The sequence below is a fragment of the Taurulus bubalis genome (genome assembly GCF_910589615.1).
Source record: "Taurulus bubalis genome assembly, chromosome: 18".
Lineage (NCBI taxonomy): Eukaryota > Metazoa > Chordata > Actinopteri > Perciformes > Cottidae > Taurulus > Taurulus bubalis.
Genome location: NC_136606.1, coordinates 10,056,010 through 10,083,339, shown reverse-complemented (window position 1 = coordinate 10,083,339; position 27,330 = coordinate 10,056,010). Strand labels below are relative to the sequence as shown.

The window sequence follows — 27,330 nt, the reverse complement described above, 5'->3', positions numbered from 1 at the left end:
GTAGACTTATTGGAATATAAAGCATATTTCATTTATGCATAAGTGGAAGTCTGTGTCGTCCTTTTGTGAAAGTCACCACAAGCGTCAGCTTGGTTCTGACAGCACTGCCAAGCATTAGTAGACGCCAACTGGCCTGTTATAGTTGGCGCCAAGTTTAGGGAAAAGGCAGAAAGGTGTTGAAGGATCACATGGTGGGAATGGCTGATAGCACGACGTGAGTATTCAAAACAAAAACTAGCCACTCAAGCTGTAGAAATTCCTGCCCTGTCTTCTATCTTTCTGCTTGAAAAATAGATGGACTAATTGATCCCGTCTACTATTCCAGTTGCTACTCCAACATGATTCGTTCAGTGGCCGCCGAGGAGAAAGTACAAGAAGACAATTCAGCAAAGCCTTGAAAGCCGCGCATTGTTTCACGAGGGGTGTTTACTGTCTGTCAGCAGTGGTGCTTGGCAGCAGTGGCTCTGTGTTTACATAAGTGTCCTGTGTGATGGAGTGAGCGGGTTGAAGTGACAGAAGATTCCACAGAGAGTTTGACTGAGAAAGCCCATCTGCTGCTGAGCACGCATGAGGGCGGGGAGGCATGGGAGCGTTCCAGGATCCATGAAGCATGTGTAGCCCACAGAGCAGAAGCGGAAGCAACGCTGCCAATCAAAGCTGAAAAAAACGCCTTCAGTTTGTGTTAGGACTGAGTAATGCTGACAACATCAAGAAAATAATTGCTGAATACTTAAATGATAATAACAATATAGTGAGGTGTAAGACAGTGCAAGAAATGTAAAACAATCAGCAGTGATTGAAGTAATTTAATTTTGAACAACCCTGACGTATAGCATTTAGAAGCCATATATTACATTCATTGTTTATAACACATTGTATGTTGTGATTGGTTTTTAAGTTCATGCTGATTAAAATAAGGGGTTTGGGGGTGGTTAAAGTAAAGTTATACAGTAAAAAGGATGATAATCCATAAAGTTGCTCCATTTAAATGTAATTAAACCTACAAGAATATGAAAAACTAGTATTTTTTTTATACCATATTATATTATTCTAATAACAAAATCTCAGAGGATCCGAGAGAGAAAGTTTGGGTCATACTCTGAAGTATTATTTCTTAAATAGCCTGGCTATTTAACTATTTGTATCCTCACCTCTTCATGCAAAGACACTGAGAGAGAAAACGTGCATGTAAATTCACAAATTGTTGTTTTAGAGAAATACTTTCTTTGTTGGTCAGGAAAAGTAGGCCTATATGGGATGATACATTTTAAAGTAATTGAACATACTATGTTGCCATTGTGGTCGATATACAGTTGTCTCTATGGCCTAGTTATTTGGTAGTAAATAAGTAATAACTTATTTTTAGTGTGACTTTTAAAAACTTTTTTTTCACAGTAGACATGTCACAGAGGAAAAACATGGGTGTAAATTGTAAAACAAATGATACTTGAATGCCATTTAGCTGCCTCAGTTTAAGGGTCCTGATATTGTGCACGCTGACTCACTGTCACACTGGTCATGGTTTACTGGAAAGCTTGAAGAATAGAGCCATTGTTAATGTTATTACTGTTGTACCATCTGTGCTTGTCCTTCTATGACGAGCTAAATGTACCCTGTGAAAAACACCTAGTATGAATCCTATAAAGAAAACTTGTGTATTAGGAGCTAAAAGATGTTAAACTATGTTTACTGACTTGAAGACCACACAACCCTCCCCACACCGCCACCTCCTCATCTACGTAGTCTGGAGAAAACGGGGCAATTTATTGCATTAATCACAATGGATTAGCAAGTTTCATTGCTTAATCAAGCTCACAAAGCCCCACTTCAAAGGCTCAGCTGCATTTGCCACTGCCCAGAAGCACACACACACACACACACACACACACACACACACACACACACACACACGCACACGCACACGCATAAAGCTGTACTTGGCACAACACCACCCGACCTGGGCCTCAGCTCTCCTTAGACATTGAAATACAGCACCAAGGACAAATGCACGTTGTGTTCTCGGTGAAATATGTTTTACTCCTCTGGATCCTGTGTGTGCACACTGAGGGATATCCATCTTCCTGTTTATCTGTGTCTCTCTCTTTATTCTCTCTGTTGCTCCTCTCGCATGCAAACACAGGGGAAACTGAACTGTAGTTTACAAACACAATTGTTTATTCTTGTGCTCATGTCCCTTGAGGCATACTGTCTGTGCTTTACATACTAATCTTCTTTATCAGTAATTCATTTTCACAGCTTTCCCTGAAAGAACATTGCATTTATTGTATTCAGTTAATACAAAATAAAAAACATAAATATATAGAATATAGATATACATATTTTTTTATCTTATGTGCCTTTATCTGATCAGCAAGTTTAACTTCTGCATAGTTACCTTTGAATGGGACCATTCATTCTTCTATAATGCAATAAGCAGAGAGTTCTAAGATGAACTAAAATGAATCTCTGTTTGCTTTTGCAGGCAGAACAACAGGACAGGGTCTTGTCCACCAGCGAAGACTCTCTCCCAGGTCTCCACAACTCTAAAGCTGACCCGCTGACCCGAAGCCGACCCCTCAGTGATGTATACCCCTTCCACAGTCATGCTGACGGAAGTGTAGTCCCGTGTCGGCTGCCTGGGTGTGGCGCCCAAGTACAGCCGGTGACCGCAGGTCCTTACGAAAACCGATGGAATGGCATCAACTCCTCCTCCTGGTCCAACCCCGTTATAGGCCAACCTGAGGGAAAGCCTTATTCCTCAAGAATTATGAGGCTTTTCTCTAACTCGAGGAAGGTCCCGGTCCCCGCTCACAGTTCTACCACTGAAGGTTCCACCTCAACCCACAGCAACGACAGTGTCCCGCAGTCCTGGTCAGGACTATCAGGACTGGGCGTGGACTCCTTTAAAAAGCTCCGCTCCTCTGTGCTCCAGGGTATACAGAGTAGAGGGGCAGTCAGCCAAGATGGAGACCACGACCCATCAGATCAGGAAATGGCTAATGGCACAAGTGTGGCCGACATTGACCCTGTTCTAGATGATGCAGAAAATCATTTCAAGTTTGCAGACGGATACAGTGTGTCTAATGGAAATTATGATGCCCAAAAGTTGTCTGGGATGAGCCACTGTGCATCAGATATTGAGGACTACGATGATGAGGAAAATGATGAAGGAGATGGTCTCAAGCGCAACACACGGATCTCAAGGAGTATCAGGAGAGCGTATGGAGCCGGACGCATCTCTTTACTGGACACAGGGAATAGGAGGATAGCAGGAAGCAGCACAAATGAAGCGACGGACAGTCGAAAACCAGATCAGACATCCAGCGTCGACGTCCACACAAAGAACATGGATGAGAACACAAACGTGACGGTGCTGAGCAGACTGAGCAAAAGTGCAGACAATCTTCACATATTTAAGGCACCTTTCAGACGCAAAGCCCCATCTCCAAGACCTCCTTTGCTTCAGGAGGAAGCCCACAGGGCTGGCACGTCAAACGGGACGCCAAACATCCAGAGGGCCGCCAGCGTCTCCTCAGTGGATCTCCGGGGCCCCGCTGTCGGCAGCGCAAAGAACCCCGTGATGACAAAGGGGCCGATGCTGAAGCTCGTTGGCAGCATGACTGACCTGACTGTCAGACGCAGGCGAAGTCCCTCCCCGAGCCCTACCTCCGCATCTCCGTTGTCACCCCTAACCCGTCTCCACGACGACTACTCCCGTCGCACGCCTTGTCTAACGACCAGTGAGCGACAGCGACGCCCCTCGCCCGTCAGAGCCCGGGTCATGTCCGTCGAACGCACCCCTCTGGTTCATCTACAGCCTGAATACAGTGACCTCCAGCAGCACCAGGTCCTTATCAGCCCGGTTTCTCCCCCAGAGGGAACAGAGACTTCACCTGGTATCTCTGCTCATTGTGAATCACTAACAGGTGGTTATAAACTGACAGCAGAATGCGATTCATCCCCTCTTAGCCAGAAAGAACCTCCACAGCAACAAGATCAGACTGAAGTCAGCGTGCTACCAAATGAGGTAAGGGACGAAAATCATGTGTGTAGAAATGACAGGGGTCTGATGTGAAATAATAAGATGTTCTTGATGCATACTGGAGTTTCTGTTAGCAGTCGGTATTACCCCACCTGTTTCTGTCTGCTTATTAGCACATGTTCTGATACAATGCAGAGTGTGTGAAAAACAGTGACGGCATCAAGCTGGTCTGGTCTCTTTGATCACAAAGCTTTTCACTACTACAGACAGATCAAATATCACACATTAGCAGCATCTTTATCATTGACCTTAAAACACGGGATTGGAAATCATTAGATAACAGGCTCTCTGTGAAGTTTAAAAAGAGGAAGGAATTACTGACAGAGGAAAGATTGTCCTTATAATCTAGAACAGCGTGATCATTAATGGATGTCAATCTCCCTGTTGAGTGCTATTGACCCTTGTCTTGGAAAATGCACCATCACACCTTTCACAAGTGATTTTATGAAGTGATCTTTGAATCCGGCATGATTCCATCCCGCTGCAATAAGTTGGCGCGTCAGCGTCAGGATGCCTGTCAGTATTGCGCTCGTGTGCTGAAAAGGAAAGAGCTGTGTGTGTCCAAAGTCCCCTAAGGTGTCAAATAAATAATGACGTAAGCATGAATCGTTCTTTACTGTCCTTTCCCCTGTCAGTTATGTATGATATACTGACTTCTGCTGCAGGGGAGTCACATGCTCAAGCCAGCTGTTCTGTGCTACCCGGCACTCTGAAGGAGCAGAGTTAATGATTAGGCTTTGTTTATGATTAGCGGCCCTTGCGCATAACTGCTCCATAGCCCTGTTGCTGGTGGAGAGGATGCAGCTAGGAGTGAGTACACCCCCCTCCCCTCTAGCTGAAGCCAAGTGGATCAAAGTCCAGCACCATGGACGCTGGGCCTTGGACGGCTAGCAGAACCACCAGTTAGACAGGAGCCATAGACACGCCGCTCTATTGAAATGTGCTTTTGTCTAAGAGTAGGATTTGGCCTTTGAAGATGAACCGGAAAAATCTGATTTGTTTACCTTAGAAATCTAGCGGCTTTTGCTGGCCTCAGAAAGAATAAAAGACACAGGTCAGTCTGTGTTTGTGTGTCTTCACAATGGTGCTAGTCCACTGTGTGCCTTTCCAGTGTGTATGCCGGGGACCGGACCCAGATCGAGAAAACCAAGAGGTGAGGTTTGATATCGCTGGCCGACTAACGTAGAACAGCAGTTTCCAAATGAGTAACCATTAGCCAATATTTGAGCGTTGAGTAAACAATACATGCTCACATTCATACAGAATGATAACATTTAATTGTGGAATATTTGTGGAATTTCCGTTGCAGTTCTTGTTTGAACTTGATAAGCAGAGGGGTTAATTGTGTTCAATATGTGGAGTCAATCACCGTGGGAACTTGAATACGTTCCTGTGATAGTAAAGTTTCTCAGGAGAGTCCTGATAAAGTTCATTGAAATAGTTTCACACTGATTAACGTGGTTTCTGCCTTGAGATCCAACCAAGACAATTGCATCTAGTTGGAACTTTTTTGACTGGCAGTCAGCACCATTTTGCTCTGTTTCTGATTAACAAACGTTATGTTCTGCATCTGTGTGCATTGCAGATCATTGAACAGGAGGAAATCAAAATCAGCGTGCTTATTGAGTTTTTAATTATTGTTTTTTGATCCCCAGGAAACATCAGATCAACAAGAGCCAGACACACATCTCCAAACAGAGGAAGACTCCCCAACAACCAGCATCACCCCTCCTTTTTCTCCTACATGCCTCTCGGAGTCGCCCACATCACCCACAGATGCATCCACGGAAACATCCGGCGTCAAGCCCAGGCGAAGGAGTGGACGCTCGAGACCTCGTCCCATCTCTGACTACGGGCAGCTCGTTTCCAGGAAGCACTCTATTCCAGAGGAAGTGGCAGAACTGCGTGCTGAAGAAAGGACGGCACGTACATCATTGCATAAAGACTGCAGTGGTAGTGACGCATGCGGGAATGGAGAGAGCCCTGAGAACTGCAGCATCAACGGAGACGCTCAAGGCACGAGGCAGCGGCCAATCTCCGTGATAGGAGTTGTTGATCTGTTCTCTTCTGATACTGAGGAGAAAGACGACCGCCTTCCTTCTGTAAGCCTTTAAAGTTATGGTTTAAACCTAGAAGCACATCCTTTTAAAAACAATGAAAATGCTTTGTTGAATTTCCATTTACTGTTTATAAACTGTGGAAATGTGGTCGGATACTTTGTTTCAATGACTCACATTTCAAGTTTAGAAGCATGTTTAAACTCAACTCCAAGTTGTTGTTTTCAATGTGTTGAAAATACTGTCCATCCTCCACTTGTGGTTTATACATGAAGCTAATTTATCTTGCTTTACAGAACTTCTCAGAAAAATACGTAGATATTTTAAAGGGCACAGATCAAGTTGAACAGATTTCCTCTTCACTAAATTGGTGTTTTAAGGAACATATTAAATATTAAACTGTACAAAAGGATGGACCTAGGGCCATTCCCTTAGCACTGTAGTTTTTGTTGTGCTCTCTCTTTGTAATGAAGGCATAAAATACCAAAAAAGAAAAGAAAAAGTTGACTATTTGATCATGGTCTTGGTTATGAATGCTGTCCATCAAAAAGTCACAGGCTCTATTTCTATGTGACAATTGAGTGACCAGGAAGGTGGAGAAAGCTTGAGAAAGTGAGCTCTTCCTAAATCCCAGGATGTTTTTTTTTTGTCTCTTCTCTGCAGCTTTTGTCGCGGCCGCCGATCCCCTCCCACCAAGTTCCCCCCTACAGAGCCGTGTCTGCCAGGTTTCGACCCTCCGCCCTCTCCCAAAGCACCCCCATCGGACTGGACCGCGTTGGACGGCGTCAGCTGCACAGAGTCCTCAGCGGTGAGAACCGGGGTTGTTGTTAGTCTGTGGGAAAGCAGAGTCTGGGAATGTCAATAAGTGTGTTGGAGGACAATGTTGCTGTGGGTGTGACTGCATCTGTGACTTGTTTTCTGAATGATTTAGATCTTGTTATCTCTTCTTTTTTAACCCCTGTGTATGTGTTGCAGTCGGTGTGTCTGAGTGCTCGCCGACACTTGATGACAGCGTGAGTGAAGAGGAGGAGGGCAGCTTTGATGAGCTCAGTGATGTCACGCCCTACCTCCAGCCAGGGGTGGAGCTCTCTGTGCTCAACGAGGTACAGCTGAGGAGGGAAACACTTCTCCAGAGATGTGTGTTGAATTCATGATGAAACCTTTAATCTTGTTGTATGCCTCGTGAATAGCCATGTGAAAATGTTTTCAATCTGTTTGACAGAACGGACAACCACAAGTCTAGACATAATCAGACATGTTAGACATGGGCTTAGCCTGCATGTAATTGTATTTTTATCTTATCTGTGTGTGTTCCTCTCAGTGGATAAGCTCTGGCCATACGGTGTATGCTGAGGCTCTCTGGGACCATGTGACCATGGAGGAGCAGGAGCTAGCCTTCAAGGCTGGAGATGTTATCCGTGTCCTGGATGCCTCGCATAAGGACTGGTGGTGGGGTAGGGGGGCTGACAAGGAGGCCTGGTTCCCTTCCAGCTTTGTGAGGGTAAGTGGACTTCCTGACCTACGTGTCTAACATGTTTGCTCTCCAGCAGCACAGAAAAGACACGCAAACTGGCTTAGCTCCAAACAAACCTCCCCACCCCTCTTCAGTGTGTGTGGACGGGTTCAAACCTCAGGTTTCTGTGGTGACCAGAGCTGATTCACTGTTAAGTCTTAATTAGGAAGGCTGTGGTAACCATGGTGAGGTTATTTGATTGACATATGACTATCTGCTGTGTAATTGCTTGGAGCTGAATCAATGTTGCTGAACAAGAGCTGGTTAAACTTGCACATAGTGTTACTATAGTGATGTGGAGTTTTCTGTAGTTTAATTAGTTATTGTTCTATCTTTTGTCATTTTTATTTTGCTAAGGAGCTTTCATTAAACACAAAAAAAATATGTCAAGAGCCATGTTTGTTTGATCATGTGTGGGGACTGGAAAGAAGATGTTTGGAAAACTAAGCCCGACTTAAACAGACTTATTTGTGTTTTGAATGCTGCTCATGAGATCCCTTTGTGTGTGGTGGATGTGTTACAGGTGCGAGTGAACCAGGAGGACTCGAGTGCAGACAGTGTGGAGAGTGTAGCGGATCAGGAAGATCCAGCTCCCAGCGACACACACAGCGTTCAGCACAAGGAACAGATGAGAACTAATGTGGTTCAGGAAATCATGAATACTGAACGCATTTACATAAAGCACCTAAAAGACATCTGTGAGGTACGGGCTGCAATGCTGACATCTGCTACTTTATTTGTCAGTTATTTAATCTATACAGGATTCACACACTACTCTTAAGCTGTGTTACATTCAAATACATTTCAACTTTTTGTTGGAGAATGTTTAGCATAAGCTACATTTTAAAAGTACCTTTCTCTTTAGCACCTCCTGTTGGCCAGTGTTTGAACTGTTTCTATACTTTCTGTGCATTCAGCATACTGGTTTTGTGCAACTTCCAGGGTTACATCCGCCAGTGCCGTAAACACCCGGACATGTTCACTGAGCTGCAGTTGAAGACCATCTTCAGCAACATTGAGGACATCTACAGGTTCCAGAGGCAGTTTCTCAAAGACCTGGAGAAGAAGTACAACAAAGACCAACCACATCTCAGTGAAATTGGCTCTTGTTTTCTCTTGCAGGTCGGCGACCCCACACACAACTTTTCCAATTCACGTCATCACTGTGTAACTCAATTAGTTAACTGATTTAGCAGTTCCACATTTTCATTGAATCTTTCTTTATTGTCCTTAGGGAGAGGGCTTCTCCATCTACTCCGACTATTGTAACACTCATCCAGTAGCCTGCGCTGAGCTGCAGCGCCTTATGAAGTCTGGAAAATATAAGCATTTCTTTGAGGCCTGTCGGCTTCTTCAGCAGATGATCGACATTTCCATTGCAGGTTTCTTGCTCACGCCCGTCCAGAAGATCTGCAAATACCCCCTGCAGCTAGGAGAACTGCTTAAGTACACTCCCAAAGACCACAGGTACGGGATATTCATTACTTCACTATTTATTTTACTACTCGCGCGTATTGTACATTTTGAGCATCTATTTATTTACACATTCAGGCAAGCAAAGATAGCAACTTCATTGCGCTCCAGCCTACACCATTATTTTCAACCATCGCACACGAACATATATAAAATAGTATACGGGGCACAAGCCATCTACTTAAATGTTGGTCACTTCAGACCGCAATGATGCTTGTTGCTACAGAGACATGTCATTCTACTACAAGCCATCTTATGCCCTCTTATACCTTGAATCAATGAAGCTGTTGTCTGTAAATAATTACTTTGCCTTGCCTGTACAATGAAAGCTGTGTGCTAATAGGTGCAATTATATGTTCAGTATTTGTAGTTAACCAATTAACCAATCCAATAATGATTCATTCCCTTTTAAATACATAATTCATGGTTTGATAACTTACTTTGTCCATGATTATGATTTAAAGCAATGTGCTACTGTGAATGGAAATGTTCTTTCTATCAATTTAATGTGTACGGTGGACCCTATGCTCATTGTTCCTTTGCTGATTTATTGCAGTGACCACAGCGGAGTTAGCAAAGCGTATGAGGCGATGAAGAATGTGGCCAGTTTGATAAATGAAAGGAAGAGGCGGCTGGAGAGCGTCGACACCATCGCTCACTGGCAGGTGGACATTCTACACTGGGAGGTGATGAGAACGAATCAATATTCCTCCAGTTTGTACTCTGGTTATTAATAAAATGTAGCATATATGTTTTTCCACCCTTCGGTAAAGAATATGAATTATTGTATAAATGTTTTGACTCTACGTGTCGTTGCAGGGGCCGGATGTACTGGAGCGCAGCTCGGAGCTGATCCACTCTGGTGAACTGACTCGAGTCGTCCGACAAGGCAAGATGCAGCAGCGCAGCTTCTTCCTGTTCGACCACCAGTTGGTCTTCTGTAAAAAAGACGTCCTGCGCAGGGACCTGCTCCACTACCGTGGACGGCTGGATATGGACCAGACCGAGGTTTTGGACGTGGCCGACGGGCGGGACCTAGACCTGGGCCTGACCCTGAGGAATGCTCTGCGCCTGCGCCACGCCTTCACTCTGGAGTTTGTGTGTGTGCTATGCTGCAGGAAGGCCCACGACAAGCACAGGTGGTTACAGGCCTTCGCCAAGGAGAGATACAGAGTCAAAGAAGACCAAGAGATGGGTGAGTTGAGAAATTCCTTTCATTCATGACGCAAAACTGCTCCTGTGGGTAGATGTCAAATGGAAGGGGAACAGGGTGGAACGACTGTTGGAAGAAGGGCGTTGTTGGAAATATTTTGACATGAAGGTGTATTTGTGTGTGTGTTGGCAGGAATGGAAATCAGTGAAGAGCAAAGAACACAGGCCATTGTTAACGCCAGAAGAGCCAAACAGAAGAAGAGCAAAAGTAAGTAAAAAGTCTACTTAATGCTACTCTTCATTTACATTTGATAACAATTTTATCTTTTTATTTGAATTCATAACTTTTATTTTTTGTTTTGCCCGTTCACCTTTCAGACATTGGTTACTCTGGTTCTGTCCCACCACACCACCAGAACCTTCACCCACTTCACCAGCGTCACATCACCATCCCGACCAGCGTGCCTCAGCAGCAGGTGTTTTCATTGGCCGAGCCCCCAAAACGAAAGCCTCATCACCTGTTGTACAGTATCACCCGCAACGCCTTTTTCAGGAAATGAGGCTTTGCTCCCTCATCTCTTTTTTTTTTCCCTGTTCATGTTCGGACCACGGCCAAACCATCCTGAAGACGCAAAGAACACTTCACTGTTTTTTCTTGTTTTTGTCTGCCTGTGAATGTCAAGTTCTGTTCAGTTTGATTTTGTTGCCACATGAAGTTCAGTGCCTAGGAAGGGGCTGGACTAAAGTGTTAAAATACTGACTCCATTTTGTTGCCATTAAGATGCTGCTCACACAATAGACTCTCACCCATTTGTCTTATAAATCCCAACTGATTTATTTTTTTTTTGTTAATTATAACAATGTATATTCTGCTTTTACGCCAACAAACATGGTTTTAGTTTATTTCAGAGGCTGGACCCTTTTTTTGCTGCGAGTCTGTCAACTGAGCACAAGACAGCCAGAGGATACATTAACTGGCACAGTCACCTGCTTTGTTAACACTGTAAATAAAACTCTTGTACAAACTTACCTTGCGAGAATGTTGTCATTTTAAGATGATTTTGTTTTCTTATCCAACTGTTTCTTTTTATTGCAGAGCAAACGCAGTAGACTTTGTTTGTGGCTGTTGAATATTAGTTCCAATGAATTAGATGGATGGCAACGATAGGAGTTAATGAATGAAACATTAGCCATAGGACTGGAGGAGGTACGTTTCCATCAGCGAGCTCCCTGTTTCTCCAATGCCAGGATCTGGTTTCACACGCCTGTCGACTGTGCATCCAAACACTGTGCTGTGTGGCTCCACGCAGTTTGTTGCCGTTATTAGAAGGCGGCTTTTGCTGAAGCATAAGAGGATGGATCTTAAAACCCGGAAATCAGGAATTAGATGATAGAGGCTTGAAGGGATGCCTGTGTCATGGGCACAGAGCGCGAGGCCAACGGGAAGACGAGCGGAGATGATGATGCATCGCAACTGGATGCTGCCAGTGTAAGTAAGCTGTATCTTAATGTTAGGTTATTATTCTAGAAGTAACCATATCTTAAACTACAACATTTAAAATCTTAATTTTTATCGATGAAATCCATCCGTCACATTTTAATTGGAAATAGTCGTTTCTCCAGATTACATTCTGGAGATTTGAGTGGACATAACATCAAAACGTTTAACACGGCGTGTTGCTTGATTAAATGTGTAAAATAGATTCAACTTTTTTTCCCTGTGGGAATCTATATCTCACTAACTTGTGATGGATTAAGTGCCGCTTGCACAGTATGGGCTGACAGTGAATGAATAATATATGTGCTTTGGGTAACTCAATGAGAGCTGAGTGCTGCATCTGATGGAGCTACTGTTGCCGTCAGGCTTTCTTCTCCAGCCAAAGTGACCAGTAATGGAGCTTCATTAATGGTAGACACAAGCTTACCTCACTGTCTGCAGATCAACGGCTAAATGACATGGCTTTGTTTAACTTTATGAACATTGATGTTCTTTCAGTGCATGCTGTGACCTTGTGCTATTTGAGCCCTTGCTCACCCGTCTCTGTGCACTTTGGATTGATTAGCATATTGTAATCTAAACTAGCTGACCTGGATAAGGTACAGTGATAAGAGATGAATGGTAGAAGCAAGGGTACGTGCTCTTGATTTTTTTCCAGTAAGTTAACCTCCTTGTGGTCCTTGAAGAGCTCTCGGTGGCGGATCACCCGGTGGCGGATCTACAGTAGCAAGAGACTTGTGCTTTACATATCTCTTCAGCATCATTAGCCGCATCCCTATTAGAATCCACACAGATGTAAATGACCCCTCGAAAGGGCAAGTCAAATGTACTGCTACCCCGATGGGCACATTAGAGTGTGAATGTGTCCTCCCTCCCCGGCTGTAGATTGCAGATGTGTCTGTGGAGGTGGCCACAGTTGACCACACTCTGCAGAAGATCTGCAGGAAGTACAGGAAGACTAGACGGAAGCCCAAGGGCCTCCAGAGGCTGCAGGCCCGTCTGTTGAGCATCCCTCACCTGGCTGTCATCATCGCAGCTGTGCTGTTTGTGGTGGTGATTATCTTGTGGTCACTGCTGTGGGTCTTCATCTGTAAGTGAGAGGATCTTATACTAAAGTCCCATGTTAATATGTTTATACCGTATGATTACAACACTGCGCCACATAATGCAAGTTTGGACTTGATTTACTTAGTCCGCAGGGAAAGCAACAGTGGAGCATATTTTGCCGGTGTGTTTCGTGTTGCCAACGTGGAGTTTATCCCAGAGTACCGCCAGGCCGATTCCCATGAGTTTGTATCCATGGCAAACAAAATACAACACGTGGTATGTATTGATGTAACCCTGTTATTTACATGATGCTTAGTGGTACACCAGGGTTTGAGAGAGGCTTACAGTTAATTTCTGGTGTCTCGTAGGTGAGCAATGTGTACAAGGTGTCCTCAGTGGCCAGACTCTACAAGCAAGCTGTCATTTCAGACCTCAGGTACAGTTAGTCATCATCATCATGGAGCAAAAAGAGCTACAGATGATATTTATGATTCACTTTGTGCTTTTGATCCCAGTTTCAAGCATCAACACTTATTTACGGCTGAGCAACACACCCTGTTATTGTAAACCCTGTTTTCCTCACACAGTAACAACAACAAGGGCGGTGTGCTGGTTCATTTCTGGATGTTGTTTGTGGTACCTCGATTAAAGAGCCCAGCTGTGTGTGAGGAGTGCGTAGAAGCCATTTTCAGAGACTCGGTCCACACCAGCCTGAGGAACAGGTCCTCCGTCGGCTACCTGCTGGGGCTCCCAGTGGATATAGACTCCATCCTCATCAACGGTGGGTCAGTGTGTTAACGTGTGCGTCCTAAAAGCGTGCATCAATGCAGAGATTGATTATTGTGTCTTCCTCCAGCTGTTCAGCGATCAGACTATTCATCAATTGGAGCAGGTAGGAGATGATACTTAAATGCAATAAAAGTCCCACTGTTTGTCATAATGTGTGTCCATGAAGGTTTTTCTCCTCCCAGGCTCACAGTGTGTAGATAAGCTGCACGCCAACCTTCCTGGGCCAAGCGTCCCTTTAAACGTCTTCTCGTCATGGGGTGGTGTCAATTGCCATGTCAAGCTCACCGCTGTCCCCGGCTCTATGATCCGTCTGACCGTCACCTCCTTCCTCATTGAGCCCAGCGACTGTGTGAGTGATGCCTTGACGGTGTACGACGCACTGCTGCCCATGAGAGGGCGCATTCTGCACAGGTCTGCTTTTCCACATATTAGCAATTCTAAAGGCTTTTATACCAATTCGTCACTGTATTTTCTCTAACACTTAAACCTTACATAAACTAACGTCTGTCTCTGTGCTGCAGGATGTGTGAGCCAGTGTCCAGCTCGTTCTCCCTGGTTTCTACCTCCAATGTCATGCTGCTGTCCTTCAGAATGACCAGTGGCAACAAGAGCTTCAGAGGACACTTTGAGGCCATTGCTGAAGAACGTATGACACATTTACCTTGTTACTCTATATGCCAGCGGTTCCCAGCCTTATTTGACTGTGTGGCCCCTATACTCGTGTATACGAGCCGTGAACAGTCATTTTATGATGCCCAAGGGAATTAGACTACCTACAGTTTCCGAAGAATAAAAACATTGTTTTGGGGATAAAAAATATGTTTTTGATTCTCCCGTGTCATTTTTCATCTTCAAACCCCTGAGATTGATCTAGAAACCACTTTGGGATGCATCATACTAACTGGGGGTGAAAGTATAATCCTTGAGTGTTTCTCTGTTTCTCTCAGTGTGTATGTCTCAAATTGAGACCCAGTTGGAGCCTGACATCACTGGTCAAATCTACAGTCCCTTCCACCCGAGCCTTCTGCCCCCACAGTGCTTCTGCACCTGGAAGTTTGTGGTAGAACACACACACACACACACATACATGATTTGCAAAACAGTGGCTGAGTTTTTCTTTACTGGTGACTTCCAATAGCTTTTATTGATTGTGTACTCTGTATTTTTTTTTATAGACCCCTAACCGTGCTTTAGGAGTTGCTCTGCAGTTTCACAACTATGTATTGAAACCAAAGGAGCTGAAGGGCTGTAAACATGGCTGGTGGAAGGTCAATGAAATCATGTATGTGGGTGTAGGTTTAAAACCCTGAACAAAATGTACACTGCATTCAATACACAAGTATCTCAGATTATTGTGTCAAATTTTACAAATATCTACAATTATAGACAGTGTCTGATGATATATTATTTAGCCGTTAAGCTATTTTTTATATAGAATTAAATTATTATTCATCCCATGTGGTGTTTTGCTGATGGTTGCTTTCCCTCAACAGTTTCTGTGGCAGCTACGTGGGACACCACACGGTGTTTCGGATCGCTGACCACAGCCCAGAGGTGCAGTTTCGCTGCAGCTCACGTAACTCTGCTCAGCCTTTTCAGGCGTCTTACACCAGCTACAATATTAGCAAGCGTAAGCACTGCCGGGCCCAAAGCATGACTCATTATAGCAGGCAGGATACACTGTCGGAAATGGGTTTCATTGTACTTCAGTGTGGATGTGAGGTAATGAGAGAAAAACATTGGAAAAATAGACTCACTTTTGTCAATGTAGTTTTTGTGTCATTCACATAGTTTTCAGCGGCATAAAAAGTGTCTTGTAGTCACTAGAGTAGAAATAAAGCAGCAAAATCATTTTTTGTTAATGCACCTAATGTGTCTCTGTCCCCACAGCCTGCCCAGAGAACCACTTCCTGTGCTCCACGGGACTGTGTGTGGAAAAGAGTCGACGCTGTGACGGCCTGGACGACTGCCAGGATGAGAGTGACGAGGTCTTCTGCTGTAAGTTGTCTTATAAGTTACTGTTTGCTTAAAAGGACAAATGACACTGTGACGTACTGGTAACACATTACACTGTCTTTTGATTATATTGGGAATCAGTCACACATTGGAAAAATGTTGCATATCTTCACAGCGAGGCCGACAAAGAACTGTGGTGGCAACAACCCTCTGCATCCTTTGTTTGTATGCAATGGAGAGACAGACTGCACCAATGGAATAGATGAGATCAACTGCACTCAGGGTATGGATCTATATAGTTAGTCTATGTCCCCTTTTACCCTTTCACCAGTAATAATTGCAATATGTTCTCTGCTTCTGTCAGAAACAACCTGCTCTGCAATCAGATATCAATGCAACAGTGGCTCCTGCATCTTGAAGAAAAACGCAAAGTGTGATGGTGTTCTTGACTGTCAGGACCACAGTGATGAGGCGGATTGTGGTGAGCGCTCTGCATTCCCTGCTCCATGTGCATCTTGAAGTGGCAGCGAAAAGAATAGAAAATCAATAATATCCCTACAGACCTTTCAAAACATATTTCTCTATCCTACCTTTTTTCTAGTAATTCATCGTGTACCTTGGGTCTATAAAATGTGGTGTAATGCAAATGCTTATTTTTTTGTAATATATATATATATATATATATATATATATATATCTACAATCTTAAAGATTCCCTTTCAAGAATAACTTTAAATTCTGAACAAATAGAGGTTGAATTATGGAAATAAGATACTGTTAAAATGCTGTTTCCTCCACTTTTTAACATTCTAATTGTTTGCCTTACTATCATCATAACTGTAGTCTGTCAGGAACATTTCTTAAAGTAGTTTTTCGCTCACCAGTTCAATGATTTATCAGCTAAGCCAGGATCACACACATTTGGCTATGTCCCAACTGAGTTGTTGGTTCATAATGAAGCAAAATATACACAGTGATTATACTGCTGCAAGTCTGCCAGTTCTCTGCCAGATCCTTCATGTGGCTTCATGAGAATGTTGTCATTATTTTATAATCCACTGGGCAGCATGCACCAAACCTGCTGACCTGCAGCACTGAGGTGACCCAGCTGTAATGGCTCTCTCTCTCTGTTCACTGATATTTCATCATGACGGGACCTCGAGGTGATGGGAACCGGCTTGTCTTTGATCACTCACTGATACGGGACAATACTGTACATGCGCGCACACATGCACGCACACACACACACACACACACACACACACACACACACACACACACACACACACACACACACACACACACACACACACACACATCAAAGCTCTACTTTTTAATAAAGCGGCAGCAGTCAACCAACACTGATACAGGAACACTTTGCACACATATATTCCTAATAGATCTATAGACTGCACATCATCACAATAATAGTAATAACATATGTAGCTTTGTCTTTCTTTTGGGCATATGTAATATACTGCATATGTCCATGTGTATTGTGTTCTGTGCTCCTTTACAATAAAACCAAAGTCCAGTATAATATAAGCAGAATAACAACAGAATGCATCTCTGTGCTCCTCAGCCTGTGGCCGTCCCTCCTCTGTGAAGAAGGTTGTTTCATCTACAGGACAAGAGCGTATTGTAGGTGGAGATGACTCTGTGGAGGGGGAGTGGCCGTGGCAGGTCAGCCTCCATTTCTCTGGTAGCCTGTACTGTGGTGCTTCTGTCCTCTCCTCTGATTGGCTCATCTCAGCAGCGCACTGCTTCAGGAAGGAAAGGTCAGTCACGCTCACTCCTGTTATGGTTATATGATCACAGATTTGACATACAGATTAATTTTGGGACCACTTGCAAGTCCTGACCCTCATTTTGGGAACTACTGTGTTATAATAATGTTTTAATGTGTTAAAAAAAAAAAATCACAGACATACATTTTTATTCAATTGACTTTGTACCTGATTTGTACCTGATCATAACAAAATTATAAGAAATGAAATAATACTAGTAATATTAATACTAGTAATTCATATGTTTACCTCCATTACGTAAAAATATCATTACACTTCAACAATCAACAGGTGATGATGATGTCTGTACCTCATCTAGTATTTTAATTTATTAACATGTTTGTGTATCACATTTCAACTGATTTACAACATTGTATCATATCATGCCAATTATTACAATATCAATCAAGTAAAAGGCTTACGGCCTCATATTGATTTTATGAACAAACCTGACCTGTCACTTCCTGACAACTCATCTGCTTTTAAGTTTTATCGAGGCCAGTATGATCTCTAAAATGTCTTCCTACGGTGTCCGTTGACCTCTGACTCCACCAGGCTGTCTGACCCACGTTACTGGAGTGCACACCTCGGCATGCTGACACAGGGCAGTGCCAAACACGTGGCTGAGATCCAGCGGATCGTGGTGCACGAGTATTATAACCCGTACACGTTCGACTATGACATCGCCCTGCTGCAGCTGAAGAAGCCCTGGCCTCCCTCCCTCAGCCCGCTGGTCCAGCCTGTGTGCCTGCCTCCCTCCTCCCACACCGTCACTGGCAGCCATCGCTGCATTGTCACCGGGTGGGGATACCGCTCTGAGGAGGGTGAGCAACATCTTGAATAGAGCTCAGTGACTGATAACCATGATGTCCTTTAGGGGGTTTGTCTGACAGAGCTAGATTATGCAGTGTTCTATAAGCATCACAGTAATAATGCAGTAAGTAATATAAACGTACCGTTACAAACTGTATTTAGATACATGTTCCTGTGCTGCTTTTTCCCCAACTCTATTTGGTAAGAGAGCATCTTCATCCAACTCCTGCACTCTTCATGAGCTACTGCTAATGCCAGCTTAAAGCCTCCCAGATATGTAAATATTCATATCTGTCATTTGCATGATCTATGTCCATCTTGCCTCCCTGCAGACAAAGTGCTGCCCTCACTGCTGCAGAAAGCAGAGGTGTCCTTACTGAGCCAGACGGACTGTAAGAAGAGGTACGGACCAGTCTCATCACGCATGCTGTGTGCCGGGGTCCCCTCTGGAGAGCGGGACGCCTGCAGGGTGAGTTCACATCTGACTGAATCACCCATAATTACCTGCATTTTAATTTATACTAGTGGATGTGACACTTTGAATGTTGGTGTACACCTTTTTAATGTTCTTTCTGCATCAACTGCACTTTTTGTTTCTCAGGGCGATTCAGGGGGCCCTCTGTCCTGTCAGGGACCCGGCAGGGGTCGTTGGTTCCTTATTGGCATCGTCAGCTGGGGGGCGGGCTGTGGCAGACCAAACCTGCCTGGGGTCTACACCAGGGTCAACAAGTTCACCTCCTGGATCTACAGCCATATCAGCTGACATGATGGGGCTCATTCATCCAGTGCCAGCAGATGTTTAATGATTCTGTCGCTCACACCAAATAATAAACGCATTATCAGTGGACTGTGTATTTATTCAAGTTTGCCTTTTACGTGTTATTCATGTTACTCAGACACCCCCAACAAAGCAGTGCTTTGAAATATTTGAATTCTAATTAAGTAACTTAGTTGCATTCCTCCCACCAAGTCTTGGACTATAACCTCATGTGATGTCCTGTTACACCCTCACACTGATCAAGTCTGGAGCCAAACTTTTTAATTGCAGGTTATCCTGATTTGCGCCCCCATGGAGCATCCCAGGACGCAGCAGCCAAGCTCTGATTGTTATACTTCACACACGTTTCCCTCAAGCACCTCTTTGTGCCCCGTAGTTTAACTCCCGCATACACAGCAAAGGAAGTTTGCCCACAATATCTGTCGCACGGATGGTTGTGCGGATTGTAGGCTTAGCCTTTCATAGTGCTCCTATTGTCCCCCGCACTGCATTCTGGGGCTCCGTGTGACACCTGCCGCCCAGTTCAGGTAAACGGGAGGCGGTGAATGCCCGCCGCATCCGAGCCACTCAGGTCGAATTTCTGCGCTTTTTTTCCAAAGAAGCGACAGTGGGGGTTTCCTCTCTCTCTCTCTCTCTCCATCGTTTCTATGCCTGAGGTATTGTTGCATATCGCCTCTCCGGAGCTTAACGGGACAGTGCTATGAGGACTCTCCCCAAAAGAAAAACTTGTGAAGTGTACTGCGTCTCCGGGCATGGACTACCAGGCTGCTCCGCTGCACAGGTAAGGCACCAACAGTGCCCTTTGAATTGCGCGTATAGGATGAGTGTGCCAAACGTCACTTAATTAGCTTTCTGCAAGAGCTGTTCTATCAACATTTTCTATTTATATATATATATCTCGCCAAATTAGTCTGATCAACTTTGGTAAGCTTTTTTTATTTTTCCCACAATGATGCACAATAACCAGAACCCATCAAACTCAGTCAGCCATGGCTCATCTTAATTGCAAAATCCGTCTCCAGGGGTATGCGGGTCGTCTTTGTCATGTATGTCCACATCAGGGTGAGCCACTTGATTGAGTGCTGACACCGCAGAGCCAGGCCGTGGGAACGCAGACTCGTCTAGCCACGCTTTGTCTGCTCCCCCGGGGAATCCTGCCAGCTCCTTAAATGTTTTAAGAGATCCTTTCAGCTCAGAGATGCTCACCGTTACTCTCACTGAATCAGTGTCTGCTCAGCCGTTCAATCGATGTCTCATTGATTTTGGCAGATAAGCTGCATTTTCCTCATTGCTAGAGTAAAATGCAAACAATTAGAAGCAACTTGAGCACAGACATTAATAGCTTGTATGATATTTGAGTCGTGCCCTTGTCTCTGGAAGGGAGAGGGGGAGTTGAAGGAACCCGGCCAGTCACTGGGCCCCCCCACGAAGCCTGAGGATCAGGCGGAGCAGAAGGTGGAGGGGGGGCGCGCTCCAGTCTGCGGCTCCTGGAAGAGATGGATGTTAGGTCTCCTGCCTTTCTTTCCTTTCGCTGCTGCCATTGCACTGACTCTCCACTTCTTAACATGTGAGTACAGACATGCTTTTCTCCTGTCTTTTATTGTTTTACTTACACCCACAGTCACACAACTGCACCTGTCTCACATCTTCCCAGCTCCACCCTCCTCAGTGTTCTTCCTCGGCGGCAGTGTGGAGTTCCCAAACCTGAGCTTCTCCTCAGAGCTGACTGACTCCACCTCCCCTCAGTCCCGCCTGCAGGCTCAGGCTTTGAACCATTATGTAAGTGGAACGATGGACTTGTCCGTCACTGCCTCCCCTCTGAATGACACTGTAGAGTGCTTCTTGACCTGAAGCTGATCTTGCTGTTCTTACGTTGATATGGTTCACTACAGCAGGCTACTAGTGTCTTTATTGTGGCACTTTCAAAACACCGCTGCCCTCTTTCTACTTCCCATTAATGTCTTTGCACTCTTATTCGTTTCCTTTTCTCTTTATCCGGCTTTGACTTCCACTCTCTTTCTCTCCGTTTCTTTTTCTGCACACCACTTTTCTCCCCTCCGTCCCTCTCTGGTGGTGTTAAATGTAAAGCCGAAACAGGAGCTGGGCACTGTGTGTGTGCAAGTTCCCGAGACCCCCAGGGACAGGGCCCTTTCAGGGCTGAGGACAAGCATGGCATTTGTGAGTCCAGCTAGGCCCAGGCAGCAAGAGTGAGAGGAAGAGCAGGCCTTCAATAAAAACATTGTCTGTGTAGCTTCCACACAATCAGCCACTCTGTGTGTTGAACACTACAGAGAGGAGGTGAACCTCAGTTTGATGCTGGGGTTGAGAGGGAGAGACAGGGCAGTAGGGCAGGGTGGGATGACAGAGATATGAGAGGGGGAATTTGGGATTTTGGAGTAAAAGGTCAGATGCACCGCTGAACATTCTAGCTGAGCACTGGAGAAATGGCAGATTGATGGATTTAAATCCCCCAAACTCTACACTGACATAGTGTAATGCTCCTTTAATCCGCTGTGAGGGTGAGTTAGCAGGCTTGCTAAGTGGGCATAGTATCTGTACAGCCATCTGCTCATTAAAGAACAGGTGAACTCAAGGCCAAGAGCCCATACCTCCGAGGGTCCAAAGTCACACGGCCGGCAGGTAGAGATACAATGGAGCTCTGTACTGCTCAAAGTCAACATACACACAAGCGGAGGTTGATGACACACACACACACACACACACACACACACACACACACACACACACACACACACACACACACACACACAAGAACAATGCTTTTGTTAAACTCGGGTGTGTTCATGTGTTACAAGTGAAAAGTGACCTCACTTGCATCACAGTGTGTGGTCAACCATCCTTTTTTGTCTTTCCGTCTTTTTAAAAAACAGTTCTCAGGACTCTACGAGTCCTCGCCGTGGAGCTCTTACTACCTGCACTCAGGAATTACTGCCTTCAGGTTTGATGCACTCACAAAACACCTACTGATGAAATGACACGTGCAACAGTACATAAAAGGAGCATGCATGACAACAACATACTCGGCTATAATCCCTTGCAGAACAGCAACATTGTAAACCCTTTGTGTGACAGTGAAGGAGCAGAAGGGCTCAATGTCTTCTACTGGAGTAAATTCTCCGCCCCGGACGCCGTTGCGGTGGCGATCCAGAGGTCCGGCCCTGAGAGACTGCAGCGCAGGCTTCCTGGCAGCAACAAGGTGCAGCGGGACAGCCGCAACGAGCAGCGCTATTACATGGAGCGAGATGACGACATGCTCCACCTGCTGGGTAGAGGCTCTCACTGTGTAATACATGCACATTAACCACAAACATATGCACACACACATACACAATACGCACGTATTTGCTCATCACTATACAATATCTACTAATAAATAGATTTTTAACAGTTGCATACATACATTTAAAACGTACAAATGCTTAACACACTCAGACACACTATTTAGAAACAACTTATTAACGGCCAACCCTAAATGCAAACCCGAAACTACTACCCAACATTTTAATTTAATTTTAGAATAAAATATTATGTATTACTCTGGAGTGGTACTGAATGTGAGGGTTTTGGCTGTGTGTGTATGTAGGTTTGGACCCTGACGACTTTGAATCTGAAGAAAAATCAGAAAAGAGTAAGAATCCAAACAGCATCCAGAGTGGGAAGTGGCAGCTTGGCTTCCAAGGTGAGAAGAGCATGGCTTCGACTTAATATCACAAATTCTTTAAGATCAGGTTTCTGATGATGAGTAAATAATTAGAGAAAAAGTGTGATCTCAATTTTTTAAAAGGCCATTAATGCTGATTTCAAGGCCTGCATGCTGGGTCTGCTGACAAAAACAAGTGCACTTAACATCCAACATCTGCTAAGTATTTATAAAATATGAAATACATCCCTTCCTCTGTCTAGCGATGTCCTTTGACCTCTATGCCAAATTTGGCAACAACCGCACCCTGAGCCTCGTGAGTCCCAAGAAGCCGTACTACCAGTGGCGTCTCCGCGTGCCGTCGGGTCATGTCGTTCGACTGGTCATCCTCACCCTGCATGGTGCCACGCCCGGAAGCTGCACCGCACACAAGCTCTCGGCCTACGACTTTTTACTTCCATTACAGAACAAGATAATCGCACGGTAAAGACATTCCTTCTCTGGCTCTGTGCGGATCTCATCTCCGTAATGCGTCTCATTTCTATGTTGTATACATATCCTGGATGCATTTACCCGTCTCAGGTGGTGTGGGCTGCCTATTTCGGGTTCGTCGCCCGTCATGAAGCTGACATCCTCTGGGAATGTGATGTTGGTCACCTTCTCCTTTAGCAGACAGAGGGATGGAGCAATCTTCAAAGCTTACTTCCAAGCCATCCCAAAAGCAGGTTTGTGCGCTGTCACAAGCAGACCTGTTCTACAAATCTTGTGTGATATGTTCATATTCGTGCTGGAATGATTTATTTCCACAGATTATCATATGTAGAGCAACATTGCCTTGGTGTTATTGTGTATTCTGTGCATTTCCTCCCACTGCAGGTTGTGGAGGGTCGACTTCCTCCTGGAACGGATCTATTTCCTCCCCCTACTACCCGTCCTATTACCCTCCTAACATAGACTGCACCTGGACACTACGGGTGAGTGAATACATACGTGTGTGTGTGTGTGTGTGTGTGTGTGTGTGTGCGCGTGCCCGTGCCCGTGCCCGTGTGCTTGTGTGAGAAACAGTGGAATAAGAAAGAGAAGTTGGAATGCAAGAGAGTGAAAAAGTGTCTCATCCCTTTGGCATTTGACTTGTCCACATTCCAGCATGTGGAAGCTTTCTTTAGTTGTCTTTGGTTACTTTATCAGGCGCCGTTGCCAGGATACCTGATCTCTGTGACAATCGTGGCGATGGACATCCAGGACTCCTCGTCATCAGATGGGTGTGAGAAAGACTGGCTGAACATCGGAGGGGTCAAGTGAGTTGTGAAACTGAGCTCTGTGGCCCATAAGCAACTTTGGGTTAGCATTTCATCAGCATCCCTCGAATAAAAACATGTTTTTACAATAGTTACTCACTTCACTCACTGTAAATGTGTTTAATCTCATATTTGTTGAAGACATTGTTTTATGTGGCTGAATGTCCGAGTTTAAAAGTAAAGTTACTTACTTGTGTGCTCCTCTGCATCTAGACTGTGTAATCCAGTGTCAGACAGCAGCAAAAGGCGAGTCTACTCTTCTCCTCTCTCCCTCCACTTCCATTCGGACGAGTCTCTTACCCACAAGGGCTTCTTCTTGCTCTATCGCGCCTTCTCTCCAGAGGGCAGTAAGTCAAAGCTGATGTCTGTCTTACTGCAATCAGTCAGAGAGACTAACTGATACAGCATGTCATTCATTAAGGGACTTGGGGTCCCATAGCCACATCTACACTAAAGAAAGTAGAGTGCATTCAAGTTTCCTCCCTGTATCCCCAGCCTGTCCTCGGCAGTTTCGCTGTGGAGATGGACGATGTATCCCTTTGAGGAAGGTGTGTGATAGAGTGGAAGACTGCTCAGATGGACGGGACGAGGCTAAATGCTGTAAGTCTGTAGTCTGACGACATTATTGGAGATATGAAAGGGTTGTACACTTGACCCATGTAGGTTTCTTTCACACTTAATCTGAAAGACATGACATTTGTGATACACTCAGATTTGTTTCTGTCTGTGTGTTTCTATGTGCATGTTTGCACATATGTGTAAAACATGTAGCATCCTGCAGGCCAGGTGAGGTGCTGTGTGGGAACGGCCAGTGTAAGACTCAAAGCAGCCAGTGTGTGAGCCAGAGCTCCTGTGCAGACAGCAGTGAAGAGGGGGCCTGTGGTGAGTAGACCGACACCGTCGTAACACGCGTGTGCGTTTTCTTATTTTGAGGATTCAAGCGTATGTGGTTGTTTTCAGGAGGTAAATGCCACCACATGTGTTCCAACAAAGTCTGTTTGCCAAAGTCTTCCGTGTGTAACGGTGTTATTGACTGCAAAGACCGCAGCGATGAACTCAACTGTACCAGAGCGTGTGAGTGTTCATGACGTCAGACAGGAAAGGTTGCACTGACTCATCAATTTAAGTGTATTTTACTGCAATATGTTGACTTTTTAAGTGCTTTTATTTCTATTCAAAGTGCCTTTTTGTTTGCATTCTCATTAGACCTCAAAGGCTGCTCCTCATCCTCATACAAATGTAACAACGGGAAGTGTGTGAGTAAGGTTAACCCTGAGTGTGACGGGGTCAAAGACTGCTTCGACAGCTCTGATGAACTGCGCTGCGGTAAGTTGTGACTGAAAAGTGAATGAAAGTCCTCCAATTTTCCAAAGAGAATTCAGCTAAATGCATGTTTGCCTCCTCTGTCTCCCCGTGCGTGCCAGGCTGCGGCACCAGGCCCAGGAAGCGTACTAAGATCGTGGGTGGCTCTGATGCAGGGTCAGGGTCATGGCCGTGGCAGGTCAGCCTCCAGATGGATCGCTACGGACACGTCTGTGGAGCCACGCTGGTCGGCAGCCGCTGGCTCATCTCCGCAGCCCACTGCTTCCAGGACTCGGACGCAATTAAGTAAGAAAGATGCATGGAAGCCTGATTATAATAATCATCATTTATGTGTGCTCTGTGCCCATGAATGTTGTGTCCGCAGGTACTCGGATGCACGTTCGTGGCGGGCCTACATGGGAATGCGGGTGATGACTACGGGGAACAACGGAGCAGCCACCAGACCAATTCGTCGGATCCTCCTTCACCCGCAGTACGACCAGTTCACCTCCGACTACGACATTGCCCTTCTTGAGCTCAGTGCTCCTGTCTTCTTCAATGACTTGGTGCAGCCTGTGTGCGTCCCCGCGCCCTCACACACCTTCTCAACAGGGACCAGCTGCTACGTCACAGGCTGGGGGGTCCTCATGGAGGACGGTAAGAGCTAAAGGTTACCAAAAAAAGTATGTTTTTCAGACCTTGTTGATGTTATGAAACGAGGCAATATGGCGCCAAAATAGACAAGCATCACAGCAAGGGTAACATTCATAATCCCACGAGATGTTGCGTTGGCTTTAATTACAGGTGAACTGGCTGCTCGCTTACAAGAGGCCACAGTGAAAATCATCAACAGGAACACTTGTAACAAACTGTATGACGAGGCCGTCACTCCCAGGATGCTGTGCGCTGGGAACATGCAAGGAGGGGTGGACGCCTGCCAGGTGAGTGGATGCATCACTGTTGGTGCATCGACGCACAAGTATACATTTTATAGAATAATGACTTGCCTCACTGAATTCATTTTCAGTTTGATTTCCTACATTTGTCTTTCTCTAAACCACAACAGAATATCTTTGGAAGAGGAAAACTCACACATTCATATTTCTCTTGGTCATGCTCTGCATCTACTGCCTCAGCTATGCAGCAAGCTTAACACACGATAGAGGTTGAAGATAGCATTAGTATTAGTACTAAATTAGACCAAACATGTTAGCAACATAATGTTAAAAATCACTTCAGCTGCTCTGGAAATGTTTTTATGTTCTTTACGTTCCTATCTATTTGTCTGAATGTCCACCTCTGTGCATTTGTGTTCCCTCAGGGTGACTCCGGAGGCCCGCTGGTGTGTCTGGAGCGGGGCAGGCGGTGGTTCCTGGCAGGGATTGTGAGCTGGGGCGAGGGCTGTGCGAGGCAGAACCGCCCCGGTGTCTACACACAGGTGGTCAAGTTCACTGACTGGATCCATCAGCAGACTAAAGGTCAAGTGTGACTGAATATCACATGAAAAAAGACAACTTAACACACATGGACGGAGGTTCATATTCACGTTCAGTCTTTTTTTCTGTCCATGGCAACAAGGTCAGCCTCATCCCTGCCTCACACCAACCAGCCTTCTTTAAAATATAATTAAAATAGTACTGAATCTGTTGTTAAATTGATCGCTACACATTAATGTAAGAATACAGGTTACAGATTTGTTTTGTAACTATTCTCTGCACACTTGTAGACTGAACTTTGGGTCAATATTTACTGCTCTACAGTTGCTCTACAATTTTGAGAGAGCAAGTATGCTTAAGTCTCCTCAATCAGATGGACAGGTCAGGCCAAGGTACGACAACCAGCCAGATAACCCTGTGCATTTAAATTTAGCCAATTACTTCCTATTTTTTCACCATCCTTCTTACATTTTCCAGCTACATTTTTAACTACAGAGATTGTAGCCATGTCAGGTGTTGCCAACAAAAATCACAACAGTCCTTTTATTTTGCACACATGTAACCATATATATATATATATATATATATATATATATATATATATGTATATTGCCCTCATCTACATTCGTACTGTATATGTGTGTTCATGACTGTATGTGTTTAAGAGTTGTTTCTATTGTACTGTATGTGTGTGCATTTTTATATCATGAGTTCACCTGAGTCATAGC

General features: G+C 44.9%; 3 protein-coding genes across 3 annotated transcripts; all 3 read left to right on the top strand.

Annotated features, from left to right (window-relative positions):
• Window positions 1-338: 338 nt before the first annotated feature.
• spata13 (spermatogenesis associated 13) lies at window positions 339-11,225 on the top strand (the record flags this gene model as incomplete). The annotated part of the gene is made up of 13 exons (XM_079234261.1): window positions 339-368; window positions 2,483-4,027; window positions 5,698-6,144; window positions 6,763-6,907; window positions 7,075-7,202; window positions 7,421-7,600; window positions 8,136-8,315; window positions 8,555-8,734; window positions 8,847-9,079; window positions 9,642-9,771; window positions 9,905-10,280; window positions 10,431-10,505; window positions 10,616-11,225. 13 exons carry the CDS (start codon window positions 339-341, stop codon window positions 10,795-10,797), a joined length of 3,831 nt encoding a protein of 1,276 aa, XP_079090387.1. The 3' UTR covers window positions 10,798-11,225.
• A 429-nt stretch (window positions 11,226-11,654) lies between these two features.
• On the top strand, window positions 11,655-18,890 carry tmprss7 (transmembrane serine protease 7; the record flags this gene model as incomplete). Its single annotated transcript, XM_079234402.1, has 18 exons — window positions 11,655-11,726; window positions 12,621-12,825; window positions 12,928-13,058; window positions 13,151-13,218; window positions 13,370-13,571; window positions 13,647-13,674; window positions 13,754-13,982; window positions 14,093-14,217; window positions 14,519-14,631; window positions 14,747-14,853; window positions 15,065-15,201; window positions 15,462-15,569; window positions 15,703-15,810; window positions 15,892-16,008; window positions 17,110-17,305; window positions 17,870-18,138; window positions 18,460-18,596; window positions 18,729-18,890. The coding sequence occupies 18 exons, from the start codon at window positions 11,655-11,657 to the stop codon at window positions 18,888-18,890; spliced, it is 2,514 nt and encodes an 837-aa protein (XP_079090528.1).
• A 715-nt stretch (window positions 18,891-19,605) lies between these two features.
• Window positions 19,606-26,655, top strand: LOC306750536 (suppressor of tumorigenicity 14 protein homolog; the record flags this gene model as incomplete). Its single annotated transcript, XM_079233979.1, has 19 exons — window positions 19,606-19,686; window positions 20,286-20,472; window positions 20,560-20,684; window positions 21,797-21,864; window positions 21,999-22,192; window positions 22,510-22,605; window positions 22,830-23,049; window positions 23,149-23,291; window positions 23,443-23,540; window positions 23,755-23,864; window positions 24,078-24,211; window positions 24,360-24,464; window positions 24,636-24,746; window positions 24,825-24,938; window positions 25,071-25,190; window positions 25,289-25,472; window positions 25,552-25,823; window positions 25,971-26,107; window positions 26,488-26,655. The coding sequence occupies 19 exons, from the start codon at window positions 19,606-19,608 to the stop codon at window positions 26,653-26,655; spliced, it is 2,667 nt and encodes an 888-aa protein (XP_079090105.1).
• Window positions 26,656-27,330: the final 675 nt, after the last annotated feature.